The sequence below is a fragment of the Sinocyclocheilus rhinocerous genome, unplaced genomic scaffold (assembly GCF_001515625.1).
Source record: "Sinocyclocheilus rhinocerous isolate Xijiao unplaced genomic scaffold, SAMN03320098_v1.1 scaffold1111, whole genome shotgun sequence".
NCBI classification, from domain to species: Eukaryota; Metazoa; Chordata; class Actinopteri; order Cypriniformes; family Cyprinidae; genus Sinocyclocheilus; species Sinocyclocheilus rhinocerous.
In genome coordinates, this window is record NW_015655406.1 from 1500923 (window position 1) to 1515391 (window position 14469).

Sequence of the window (14469 nt, forward strand, 5' to 3'; positions counted from 1 at the left end):
AATCGACTATTCCAAAGAGCCATGCAATAATTCTATTTACACAAAAGTACTCTCCTCAGTAAAAAATTTTACACATAAGAAACGAAGCACCTTTTAAAAACATGTTAAAATGTAAGATGAAGTCTTCAAAAAATTTGGGGTCAGTAATTTTTTTCCTATTCTTTTTTTTTTATTATTCAGCATGCAAGGACACCTGATGGAGTTTTGGTTCTTAGTCATTGTCGCCTTTGGCATGCTCAGTTTGGGTTTAAAGACAATTCATATTCAGTAATATTAGCGATTTGACTGCACAGAGTATTGAATGAGAACAGAAACTGAACTGAATTGAGCTGGATAATGACACTACTGTCTTCTGTGGAGCTGCTTTATAGTTGAATGGAATTTGTTTCATAATTGATGAACTTTGCAACATCTTCACTGTTACTTAGTTGAGTTGAACTGAATCAACACTGAACTAAATTGAGCTCAATAAGGACACTTCTGTCTTCTGTAGAGCTGCTTTATAGCTGAACTTGAATTAGTTTCATAATTAGTGAATTTAGCAACATTAACACTTATTTTCCCCATTATCACTGTGAAAGTGCTTTGAAACAATCTGTACTGAGCACTACATAAATTAATGTGAACCGACATTAAATATTTCTTTTTTTTTTTTTTACTGTATTTTGATCAAATAAAGAATCCTGAAAAATGTATAAGTTTTCACAAAAATATTAAGCAGCACAATTATTTTTTAACATTAATAATGATAAGAAATGCTTCTTGAGCAGCTAATCAGCGAGTGATTTAAGGATAATGTGACTCTGAAGACTGGAGTAATGACTGCAAAAAATTCACAAGAATGCCAACATAGGAATAAATTACATTTTAAAATATATTAAAATAATAATAAAAAAAAGTAATTTTAAATTGTAAAAATATTCCACAATATTACTGCTTTTACTGTATTTTTGATCATCTAAAGTCTTGATTAAAATAAGAAACTTCTTATTTCACTTCTTACTTGTAATAAAAACATAAAAAAACTTACATATGCCAAAGTTTTAATTTAATTAATTAGATAATAATACTAGCCTGATAATAATAATAATAATTATTATTATAATAATTATTATTATTATGGTCTTGATGCCAGCAACAGGCGATATCTCTAACTATAGTTAATACACGGTACTATCGTCTTTCGGCACAACCCTATAATGAGAACAAAACTTGAATTGAGCTGAATCATGACACTACTGTCTTCTGTAATTGATCTGGATTGAATCAGCATTGAACTGATTTGAGCTGAATAATTGTCAATATTCTCTGTCAATTCAAAGTGACACACATTTCTGTAATATTTTTTAATATTATTTGCTTGCTTCCTAACTTTAATCCATTGCTTTTTATGTCTTTCCTTAGCATACTTTTCTTCTGTTCTTCTGCATTTCAGGGCAGTGCTTCTTTCTTCTTATCACCTTTCTCCCTTTTTATCCTTCCATGTCAAGACTGATGTGTATTGCTATCTGCTGTGCAAGACATTTTAGCCAGTCATGTGTTCCCTTGATGAGATGGTGACAAATTCTTTTCCACTAACTGGAAAAACATAGACGTGAAAGTACTGTAAACGGAGATGAGAGACAATGGTTTCAAGAGCCTTCAATTTAGATGCCATGTGCTCTTTAGGTAAAGGATGTGGGTGTAACAGAGAGAAAAAGCATATGTGCATATGATGCACTTTAATGGATATGTGTGAATTTCAAGAATATTGAGGTGCCAGGTTGAAAGAGTGTATGCCAACAAGAAAGGTACAGGGTGTGAAATTGAAGGAAAAAACCCCTCTTTCCCTCAACTCCTTTTAGGATTAAAGGAAAAACTGATGTATTTCCACTACTCTGTAAAAATGTAACCTGCATAGCTAAAATTTAATTTCTAGAGCTCAAAGGAAGACAGATATTGTATACATATTACCGTTCAGAAGTTTGGGGTCAGTACTTTAATTAATATATTTTTTAAAGAAATTAATACTTTTTATTAAGCAGGGATGGGATGCATTACATTGATCAAGAGTGGCAGCAAAGACATTTATAGAATTACAAAAGATTTATATTTCAAATGTGTGCGTGTGTGTGTGTGTCTATATATATATATATATATATATATATATATTTGTTATATTTATTTTACTCATCCTAATGTCCCTCCACACCTAATATTGTAGCTGCTCTTTTCTATTCAGTGAAATAAGATAAAGACTAAGCTGAAGAAAGGAAAAAAATAAAAATAAAATAAATAAATAAGTAAATAAGTAAGTATTGTTCTTTTTGAAGCTTGATATGGTTTGTAACAGGGTGAGCAAATTATGACTATTCCACAAGGAAATGTAAGAATAACGTATGATTTGGTACCGTTTGATGTTAGCATAACAGCCATATAGTGCTGGTCCAGAGTGTGAGCTGTCAGGATCAAGGCTGGCACATGATGAGTCAAGAATCCAAACGACACCTTCTCTTGAGATTTGGTAACTTCTGCGTCATGGAAACCGGCCGGTGATCTTCTGGCTTCCTCATTCAGTATTCCGGAAAATGGCTCCTGAAGAGTGTACAGGACTGAAGATCCACTTTCAAAGGAAGCTGCTAGAGCTGTGATGGACACGGAGAGACAATGCAGTCCCTGGTGAACTTCACTGAGAACATTATCATCATCTCTATGCAAATTCAGATTGCGTGCAAAGGCAATGAACTCTACATCTCATCTGTCATTATTAGAGTTATGAAAAACAACAACATTAGTATTGTTTCCTCCCCAACCACAGCTGAGACCGTGGCAGAGAGGTGTCCTACTGATTCTTTCTGTCTCTTCTCATTTTCTGGTCATCTATTCTAGTTAGCAGTAAACAGCCGTGGCTTGACCGGACCCGTCGTGACATCGCATTGTAAAGAAACAAAGCCATTACATCACTAATCTGACTGACAGGCTGCAGGATAGGTATGAGGCAGACGAATGGCCGCTGTAATTAAATTCCATTTGTCAGTTAAAGCTTTTCTGCCAAGGCCTGTCAGCCCAGCCTCAAGGAATTCAAGGTGAATACGCCATCAAGGGCATGTTGTCATCCACCGGCGGCCGACCCTCCTGAACTAATAGAACATGAAAAGTTGTCTAAAACAGATGAAATTGAGAAATTTCCATAGAAGCTATAGTGGGTTGACTTTCATTCATGTTAAACACATTTTTTGGTACAAATGTCTCCTATTGTGAGACTCATACCATATCCAACAGCTCACGGCAAGTCATGGCTTAAAAGGATATTAAATCATCTCCTATAGAGTGCTGATTTAATTTCTCTCTGAAGGCTTTGATCTAATTGTGTGACTTTACAGTGTAAATCCAATAAAAATGCTTCCGCCGTCAGGAATGCCAACATTATGGCATTTGAGAACTACAAGCATCTGAGGCATGCTTAAGTTCAGAGTGACTATTTCATTCAGCTTTTTTTGATTAGTGCAACAAGACCTATGAAAGCAAGCTCGCCCTGAGGCCATCGTAACCTCACCTGTTCTGCAGTGTGGCCCGTCGAAGGCTGTCTGTGTGCAGTCGCAGGTGTAACTGCTCCTCTCTTCGACACATCTCCCTCCGTTATGGCAGACGCTGTCGCTGGTGCAGTGACCCGGGCAGCCTGAATTCACCCCCGGGGTGGTCTTTGCACGTTCATACAGGTCAAGGGTCACCCCGTTAATGATGAGGGCACGTAAGCAGCCCAGAAAGCCCCTCTGCCTAGAAGCTGTTCCTCCTCATGTGGAGAGTACAATGATTAATTGTCATAGGCAAATTATAAAGCCAAGGCCTTTGAAGTACATAATAGTGTAATTCTTAGAAAAATGATTCCATTTATGTGCTATGTGTGTCCCAACTATTGACATAACTGAATTTTAGTATTATTATTTGATAGTTTTACTCTATTTAGTGTGTAAACAAAAATTTTATATTAATATTTAACCATTAACATTACTTAATTATCTTTGTAATGTACATGTTCTTATTCATCACCATTACACATGAATAGGTTTTATAGGTTAACATTTTACCTGCTTTTACTGGCATTAAATTATTGTGCCTTCATATTCTATAAAGTTTTTGTAAAATGCATGCTCTGATGATCTACTTATGACACTGTATTTAAGTGAGTGACAGCATAACATTTTTGACCATGTTTTTAACAGAGAGTTTACTGAAAATTATTCTTCTTAGCATAAAACAAGAATACTGACAGCAAATAATGTGGTGTGGTGTGAGGGCTTGGCACATACAGAGATATTTACAAGCAAATTATTTATTTGAATACAAAAAGTACATTAGGTTTTTAAATATTTTGTGTTCAAACTGTATTTATTTAATAATTATGGAATTATTTATATTAAGTGATTAATTTACAAACTAAAAGCCAGATGCAGATTATTGTGCAATGTGGGACTTTGATTATAAACAAGTCCAAACTACACTGGCACTTATTTGAAATGTCTTTACTACTTCCAGCCGCTCACTCAAACAAATAAAGGAGATAAAATAAGCATCATACAAGCATCATATAAATCAAAGTTAAAAATCATAAGCAATAGCTGGGCATAAATGTGTTGTATTCACTGACTGCAAACTGCTTTGAAACCAGGAGCCCATCGAGCATGCCACATTTTTACTTTGAAATGTGCAGTTTGCGCATTAATTTAATTTAAATCACAGATCAATTATGTTTAATAATCAAATTAGGCCGTAACATGATTCCTGTTTTTCCGCCCCCAAATTCAAGACCTCTAAAATAATTAAGATTGTTATACCGTTTAAAACTGTATGACTTTTTATGACCTTAAATTTGATAAAACTGAATTTAAGTCTTTTAAAGACCTTCAATGACTTACTATTTATTTGCACACATACATTTTGCAGTTCACACACATCTATTGGTAGTAAAATGCAAGTGAAATGCTTGCACTGTCACGCCTTGGATGTAAAGATATTTTTGCACTGATCTTCAACCCTGTAACATTTAGCAACACCATGGTTCCTGACTTACAAATATGATCACAGATACTTTCTATTAAAATGATCTCAATTTTCTCTGTTCCCTGGGGTATTCTTAGCTCCAGCTAAAGTACACTCAATGTTATTTTATCATGATTAATGACATTTGCTTGATTACATGTCTGCGTACCCACAAAGAGTTGACTGCTGAGCTGAAGCCGGTAGGGTCTCTCAGATGGTGCTTCATTTAGCTTCAGTGGCAGAGAGTCAACCTGTAGAGAAGCTTCTTTCACATTTCGTTCAGCACGGATATAATGCCATTGACGATCATTCAGGGCTACAGGTGCCTGAACGGTAATAATTACTGGTCCATCCCCTAGGTCAAAAGTCAAGTTCACTGTATAGGGAGCTGAGAAAGAAAGAAAGAAAGAAAAAAAAAGAGTTTATTTCACACTGTGTGGTTTTAAATCACATGACAATGAATTTCACTGAAAGTTCACTGAATGAAAGAGTCTCTAAGCACTTGCTGAAACCCCTATTTTCGGGTCAGATGCACACAATACCAGGATATTCAAGGATATATTATCCTTAAAATTAACAATTATGTAAATGTTTCTGTCTTGCTTTCCAATTAAAATATCAAATAAAAAAAAAAATATTATAGTAATTTTTATATATAAAACTGTTCTTTTTCTTATGCAATTTTGCTTCAAGTAAGTTTCTATTTATAATTTAGATATTTTCTTGGAAAAAAATAATAATAAAAACAACAGGGTTTTTTTTCTTCTTTTTGGCAAATAATATTTAAACAATGACTCACAACTAAGTTCCAGCCTTATGAAGTCTCTGACACCCAGATTCTCCAAGAAGACTCCTGAGAGAGCACTAGTTTTGAAAAAGAGTGAAATATCGACGCTCAGTTCAGCTTGCAGGGTGGGGAAATGCAGATAGGAGGATTCCTGGTAAAAAGATGCAGAGTTCCAGAAAAATCCTGCAGCAGAGGGACAGGCAAGAAAGCACACAATGTGTTGAAAAACAAATTTTGCATTGAATTCGATAAAAACGGGTCCATCTCTTCTGCATTTTGAAATATGAAAATATATTCAGTAGAGAGCCATATTACCCCCCATTCCCTATTTAAATGTGGTAAACAAAACACCTACGGTTGCCATAGCAACGCAGCTGTCCAATTTGGAGCTCGGCCTGTGAGTTTGTCCGGTTTGTGTCTCCAATGGCGATCTCACTAAGGGGTAAATGGTCTTTGTAAGACAGCACACCAGTATCATTTGCCCTGCAGGAGGAGAAAGAGAATGAGAGAATGTGCAAGAGAAGAGGTAATGAGCGAAAGGCTGGGAGAAAGTCTTTTTAATCTCTCTCTGAGGTAGAAGATTGCCCTCCAAGGAGTGTGTATGCTTCACTTGTTGCTTAAAAAACGGTAATACTTGCGCCCTTTGGCGAGTATCAAGCTTTTTCTGCAGTGTCTAGGTCACTTTAACAGAAAAACTAATGAAGGGTTTTAAAGTACGATTCCAATACAGCCATTTAATTCACTAAAACTCTCAAATCTGCCTAAGATTTCTTTCGTTCTATCAGAAAATAACAATCCTATTACCTTACAAAGTAGGAAAAACTGCTCACTGAGTGCCAAGTGTGTGGGAAATTGGGCTATTTTTAAAAGGATGCCACAGTTTGATTTTTTTCCCCACGGGCTAAAGGTTTGACACATTAAATAAATGATATCTGACTGAAATGCTTGTATTGAAATAATATCTATTCTACCAATGATAAACTGTGCTAAATGTTAGGTATTCTGAGAGATGGGTACTTATAGGAAGCCTTTGAGCTGCTGTGAGGTCCTTTATAAAAACAAACTGTGTTTATGTTTATGATATTACTTTGTATGATATTGTATTATGATTTTTAAGTTGAAACTGTGCATAACACATAAGAGTGGCTGCAAAATATGCATTTTTTCATATTTGGGCTAGGGTCATTATTAGGCTATTTTTGACTGGCCATTGGGCTGGTTTTGTTACACAGAACTGGCAACCGTGATTCACTGTGAAATTAAGATTTACCAGGTGTCTTGGTCTGCATCACAGTTGCAGAAATAATTCATGTCCCTGCAGTTGCCATCCAAACTACAAGAGCACTGCTGGACCCCAGGCAGAAATCCTCCCCAATATGTTCGTTTCACTCCATCTCTATCCAGCCACCATGACAGAGGAGTTCCATCTGAAAATGGACAAAATGCCCCTAGGATAAGAATATTTTTTACTTATCTAGCAGTAAATAATTATGCAAAAAATGACAACACTGTTTGGAGTCTAATGTAATTTAGTCATGCATGATGTCAGTAATGGGCTCTGAGACCCCTGTCAGTCAAGCAGGCATTATAGTATTCCTGCAATGTGCATGACCAGACATCTGCTATCACAGTGGTGCAGAGATCTGGCCAAGAGCTTAGCCAATGACAAACGGCAATCGGCAGTGCAAGATGTCTAGTGCTGGAGGTTCACCATTTGAGCAATGTTTGATCAAAGGTTGATCTTTTGCTCAAAGGCTTTATTGGATCTCATTCTGAACAAATCAAAATGAACCCAAAACGTGAGCCACGTGTTTGAGGATAAGTTGACTCCAACTCAGTTAAATGCCTACGCAAATCAAGCCTGCAAAGTCGAAAGTATTAAAGCAGTGTGAGAAAAAAAAACACATGGAATAATTTAGCGTACCAGTGTATAATCTTTTTTTAAGGCTTTATGCATGCCTTTGCAATTCAAATGCTCTCATCACGTCCTATAACCATCCCTGCATGACAAGAATTACATTCTAACAGCTTTTTAAGTGAACATCATCATTCACCGCACATCGTCGTCATGTCACACTTGAGCCCCTTTAATATCTGTGGTAATAACCTGCTGTTGTGAATCATTTAGCTGTGAGGTACTTTTTTGTTCCTTTGGAACATATTAGTCAAATTTAGAGGATTAGAATTCCTGAGGTACATAAATCACACACTTCATAAGAAAGACAACATTTTAGCGCTACAGTACACAAAAACAATAAGAGAGACTAGAGTAATAAAGCATGACCAACCCCAGGTGTCAAAAAGCCGAGACTTTCTGCAACGATATTTCACTTCCTGTTGGCAGTGTTCCGAGGAGGTCACAAGCGAGCGGAGATGGTACGGCGAGATGGTGTAGCTGAAGATGAGAACAAAAGGGCTGCGTGGAGTGGATCCTCGAATGTCAATGATCCTCATGTGATCGTGCCCCACTACGGTCCAAACTTTATCTTCTGTGCAAGAAACACACACACACACACACACACACACAAACACAGCATGCTTGAAAAACTAGTACAAACTGAAATCCCCATTGACTCGGATCGTTATCAACACTCTCAAGCCTGCACTCAATCGACCGTATGTGTTCGCGAATGAAAATGAGAGATTAACAGAGTGATGGAGTCGTATGCAAATACCTGATGAATATTAAGCAGAGAACTGAAGGTCACTCATTCAGGAGGGTGTAAAATGACGAGAGTATGGTAGTGTACGCTAGTACCTTTCACTATGCAAATTGAAATTGCTGTGTGTGATGTCCAAAGGTGCCGGTCTGCGGTGTCTTGCAGAATTAGCATGGTTAATAGCTCCTGTAATTGAGGTCAGTTTCAAATGATTTTCTTGCCAGTGCTTGTTGGCGTCGTCTGAGAGAAAAGGTCTATTTGTATTGGGACTCTGGATCTTTTAATGCATTCACCGTGACAAAGCTAACTTTGCAATCTGACTAAAGCTCGATGAAAGCTAACTTTGTAAAATAAAGCCAGCTTAGCTGTGCCAACGTGCAGCAGGTGGTCACAGCGTATGACAGTTTCCCGGTGCTTACTTTTCTCAGCTCGGCTTGCAGCTTCAATAACCTCGGAGCCAAAGCCTGCTGCCTATGAAACTAAGAAAAATGAAGCTATCAGTCTCAGCTAGTACGCGCTGCCAGTCTCTGCAGGGAGACATGCTCCTTGACTTTTTTCTTCTTTCACCTGCACTCCTCCCTGCTGCTGACATAATGGGGCTTGAATTTCCCTGCATGATGATATAATGTATTACAGTCTTATCTTAGAGACAAATCAGCCCAGCATCTGATGCTGAGTCATGTCAGAAGCCAAAAACCAAGGTCGGTGAAATTGGTGATGAAACCTGACAGGAGATGTGAGAAAACGCATTGTTCCTGGTGATAGAAGATGCATTTGCTTGCCCCCACATGTCTTGGTGAGGTGGCAAACCATTTTTCCCCCTTTATTTTGCTATAGTACTATCAAAACTGGTTATAAAGAGCTTATTATAAAGTAGTTATCAGTACATTTTAAGGTAAAAAGTAGATTTTGGTAGTTCAGGTAGTTTGGTATATTACTCTAGATGTCACGTCCAAAAAATACTAGTGATTTTTACAGAAAAAGACTGTAAAAATGCTACAGTAAAAACTGTTATTGGTTAACTATAAGTTAACCTTACCATATACATTAGCTTAATTTTTTGTAAAATACTGTCAAATGTATTATTTTTTTAAGTAAAACCTACGGATTACCATATATTCACATTAAAAGTATGCGTGTCATCACATATGATTATAATATATTTTTTAATAGTTTTGTTTCTTTTTCCTATTTATGTTATCAGTAGTACTTCAGTGTGCTTTATGTTATATTTTCTGTTTTTTAGTTAATGTTATTGCATTATTTTTGTGTTGTATGTATGACAGGCCAATTACAATCTGATTCAACATGTGGCTTTCTATTGTGCCACCTGTATTATTGTGGTAGTTATCAGTACATTTTAAGGTAAAAAGTAGATTTTGGTAGTTCAGGTAGTTTGGTATATTAACATTATCACTTATTGAAATATACAGTTATAAACTGTAAAATATACAGGAACTAATATGCAATTCTGTAATACATGAAACAACCACAGCTGGCAGATTTTTATTACAATAATTTTTTTTAAAACCACAAATATAACCACATCCACAGTGTCTATCAATCGTGGCAGGAGTAATTGCTTAAATTTTGGTGAAATGATGGAAAACTATTAATCCGTCATATATCAATGAAAAAAAAAGCGCTATCAGTAAGTTCATATTATTCCCCCACGGTCTTGGGATAATACAAAACATCTAAACCCCAGCAATATCACACCATCTAGATGTCTTGGTAACACTCATCATCCACTTCACTGGACCCAGTCTAGCTGAATCAGGGATGTTTGTGTGGTGCCTGAGCAAAAAATCTGCCTCACCGGAGACTCCCTGAGAGGAAGGTTGGCCAACCCTGATTCAACCTGCTGAACTAGACAGCCGCATGAGATGCTGAACTCACTTAATGAGATGTGTGATTTCTCCAGGCAGTCCCCCACACATGCTGAGGTCACACCTGTCCATGCACTGAATCAGATTTGTAAATGAGAAGTGCTGAGCTTTGAGCTTCATCATTCAATAATGTGAAAGATGATGAACATCAGTGTATAATACGTCTAGAAACGTGCCAAGCTGAGTATGCATATTTGGGTGAGTCACCTGCCATGGTGCAGTTGACTTGAGTGTGCTCTAGAGGTCCGCTCCCATCAAGGTCGATTGTAAACACACTTGACTGGCTTCCTGTTTTCCTGAAGGCCTCACAGGATCGCTCATATATTGCTGAAAATGATGAATCATAGAAATGATGTAAATAAATCTGCTGCTGTTTTTATGTTGTGTTTAATTACAGAACGTTTGCATTTTGGCACATCAGCATGCTTGGCACAGGGATACTGAGCCTGTAGGCGGTAAACACAAAAGTGAAATCAAGAACATTTTGTTGCCTTAAAGTTTAAAGTGTAATCATATGAGATAAATTATACATGTCAACGTTTGATGATTCAGCTGTATCATTTAGACAGAGCATTCTGCCTGCACTGATAGCAGATATCTGTTAAATCAGTCACACATAAAGACACATGCAAACTAGTCTTCGTTCACTTACGTATATTAAATTAATATTCCTAACAATGGCATAACCATTTCAAACAGTTCATTTAGCAAACAGAGGTAATTATTGTTTACTTGAGACCTGTTCGTCATGACAGAGACATCCTCTGTGCGGTAGAGTGAGCTCATTTGCTGCATGTGTTGTTTTGCTGACAGTGAATTGCACAGCAGGACTTGTAAAATCGAAATATCATATTTCTCGGTCTTTTAATGCAATAAGTCTAACAGATGGCATTGTCATGCCTCTCTCTCCTCCAGAGAACATGTACAGTCATGAGCGTATGATAAAACGGTGCATGTGGCGGCAGATTAGAACATATTGATCCAACAAATTTGATTACAGCAAGGAACCGTAAAAATGTATCTGCCGAAAATAATTACAGCTTACTCAAAATACTACCATAGACACAGATGGCAAAATTAAATGGATAAATTGGTGAGTACACAGTTTCATATCATCGTTACTTGACATGTAGACTTGCAGCTATCAAGTGATACATTATGTACACTTTAATTAATCTTAATGATTTAAAAATAAAAAGTAAGAAGCATTGGACTAATCAAATAAGTATCATTTAAAATAATGAATACCGTTTATAAGAATAATAAAAATAAAAATATGGGGAAAGACCGACCTCACTAACTTTACTGAAACATAATAAAAATTTAATTGAAGTCGAAGTCAATTAAAGATCTGATTGTAAAATTTAGTAGGCTACTTTCTCCCACACAATGTAGGCACCTGTAGATGACAATTAGCCACTTTAATTCTTTTTTAAATAATTAATTTTAGCAAATAGAAAATTATAACTTTGACAATGCATATCTGAAATAAACCTAAGTACTGTACATATATTATCATCAAAACACTGCAAAACAGTGATATCCAGCTCACATCTGAGTAATCATGAAGGCTGTTTTGGGGCTTTGCATAACTCACAGTTGTGGCAGGGGGCTCCCGTGTATCCTGTTCCAGAACAGTCACAGTAAAACTGGTCCCATGACTGGATGCATTGACCACCGTGTTCGCACAGATTGGGCAAACACCTGTTGGGATAAACATATTAAAATGCAGTGATAATTTCTGATTTTAAATAACGGTGATTGCCTAACTATTGCCTAATAATGAATATTATTGCTCATATTCATCCCAGATTTTATTATTATTGTATGTAGCTTATCCTGCACGTTTGTGCTACAGACATGAAAAAATACCTCAAATCACACAGCTTATTGAGGAGAGGTGCTATTATTTTTTCTCTTTTCTGAGTATAAGGGGTTTAAGATAATTATCACCTGACAAATGCAGATAAAAAACTGAAACTATGCTTAGACATTACGAGTCTGTCCACATGGAATCCAATCCAAAGAATTGGAATGGTCATCATTCACCAACTTCTACACATCCCCTGCTCCTTGCATGTTTGATTATTAAATATTTTGACTGATATGATTATACTTCAAGCTAAAAATAAGAGTGTATCACTTTGTTTGAGCTTTGTTTAACCCACTATTCCATTAACATTCCAAAGAACAGACTTGACTTCAAAAAGCCAAGAAATTCTGCCAAATCCATCTGGGCCTGGTTATAAGCCAAATTACATATTTGATCACTACATATTGCAAAACATGGATAGTGAATCACCACCAAAAAAAAAAAACTGAGTGAACATAAGAAAATCAATGGGGAAAGCTGACCTGTCTTGTATGTTGCAAACATCAAAGCTAATCTGACTATAGTTGCTCAGGCTTTCCTGCTGAATCTGAAGTGCGTCGACTGGATGGTTGTTGATGAATAGGAGACGAAGGCAGCCCTGATATCCTCTGTTGGGGTTTTCACAATTGAAATCGCTCTGGAATAAAGGGCAGCCTAAAATAATGGAAAATCCCAATTTACTGTCTTTTAAATCAAAAACATCATCCACAACTAATACCAAGTTGCACAAAGAAAAATCTCTGTTCTGAGAAATTCGTGCAAAGCAGCTTATAAAATCTCAGCAGGACTGCATTGTCCCTGAAGTAAGCAAAATGAGAGATTTAGAGGTCTTAGTTAAGACATTGGATGTTTGAGTCAAAGATTTCAATAACAGCTTTAAAGAAAATGCATTTATCCTCTACAGTAATTGAATGTGGTTAGAGCTGCCTGAATGAACTAAACGGGAAAAAAACCCTTCGAGAACAAAGCAGGAGATTTGGGAATAACATGCATGTGAAATAAATGGACCCTGAGAATGCGCTCAGCTTGCCAAGCCTGAATTTTATTCAGGAATATGAGGAACGTTCAGTTGATGGAGGTTAGAGTTAATAAGGTAGAAGAAAATTGTACCTTGCATTCAGGAAAATGTTTTTGGTAATAACCACTTTTTTGCCTGCAGTTCAGTAGTTCAGAACTGAGCTTTGTAGATGACAGATCAAAATAAGTTACTATCCCTGCATTTGAATATAGCCAGAAATTCTTCCCAAGAATCAGGATAAACTAGCTATTTCAATTTCTAATGCTATACCTCCGATGAAGATGGTTGTTCTTTGCATGTTCTGGATAAGCCCACTGATTTCCACAGTGACGGGCTTCTGGTTGTTGACTGTTAAAGACACCTTCTGACCCTTGACCTCGATGGCTATGGAGTGCCACTGTCCATTACTCAAATTCTGACCTGAAAAACAAACAGTAGAAGCATAACAAGGCAGTCCTCAGAACGAAAGCTGGGGTGAATGAATCACTTAATCATGTGCATCTACAATTGAGTATACAATCTAGAGTTGGGGTACTCGGACTCGTACTCGGGCTCGAGTCTGGTCTCGAGTACAGTTTTTTAAAGGACTCGGACTTGTCACGGATTCGGATGCATTTTTACTTGGACTTGACTCGGACTCAAGTCTTTCGGACTCGGAAAATATGTCCGAGTCCAACCGAGTCCAGGGACAGTTGACTGAAATGTCACTAAACTCAATGCATTATCACGAAAGTGATATTCAGTATTTGCATGTGTTTTTAAGTATTCAGCGGAGGCTTGCGGAGCAGAGCCAGGCGAAAGTATAAAAATCCCGCTTAACGCGCCTCTCAGTCAGCGTGCGAATGCCGAGTTCTTTCACTTAAGTTCTGTCATTGCTACACTTACACGTAAAGTTATGTCAAAATGCCCGTCTTGGAGACCATTCATGTAAATGCAGTTGGTTTTGTCTTACATGAACTTGAACAGTTGGGAGAAATACAGATGTGTCGAAATATTTCATGTATGCGTCAAATCTAAAAGCAACAGCGTAAACCTGCAGCCGCCGACTGCGTCACAAATGTTAATCAAACAAAAGAAAAGGAGAAAATCACTCACTGCTCTTGACTGAATCACTTATTAACTTTAATAAAAATTATCTATATTTAATGTATACAATGAAGATTATTTTTACATTTATTACTTCATGAAATGTCTGTAGTAGGCTATTTCTAGAAGCCTTTACT

General features: G+C 36.8%; 1 protein-coding gene across 1 annotated transcript in view; it reads right to left on the minus strand.

Annotated features, from left to right (window-relative positions):
* LOC107718238 (contactin-associated protein-like 5) overlaps positions 1-14469 on the minus strand; it is a 40239-nt gene that overhangs the window by 7816 nt on the left and 17954 nt on the right. The window contains exons 7-18 of the mRNA XM_016525232.1: positions 13517-13666; positions 12711-12882; positions 11953-12059; positions 10563-10682; positions 10366-10419; positions 8095-8295; positions 7077-7233; positions 6162-6289; positions 5819-5989; positions 5189-5407; positions 3536-3772; positions 2391-2624 (exon numbers count right to left, since the gene is read on the minus strand). Coding sequence (XP_016380718.1) covers positions 2391-2624; positions 3536-3772; positions 5189-5407; positions 5819-5989; positions 6162-6289; positions 7077-7233; positions 8095-8295; positions 10366-10419; positions 10563-10682; positions 11953-12059; positions 12711-12882; positions 13517-13666 — 1950 coding nt within the window. The remainder of the gene's footprint in view (positions 1-2390; positions 2625-3535; positions 3773-5188; positions 5408-5818; positions 5990-6161; positions 6290-7076; positions 7234-8094; positions 8296-10365; positions 10420-10562; positions 10683-11952; positions 12060-12710; positions 12883-13516; positions 13667-14469) is intronic.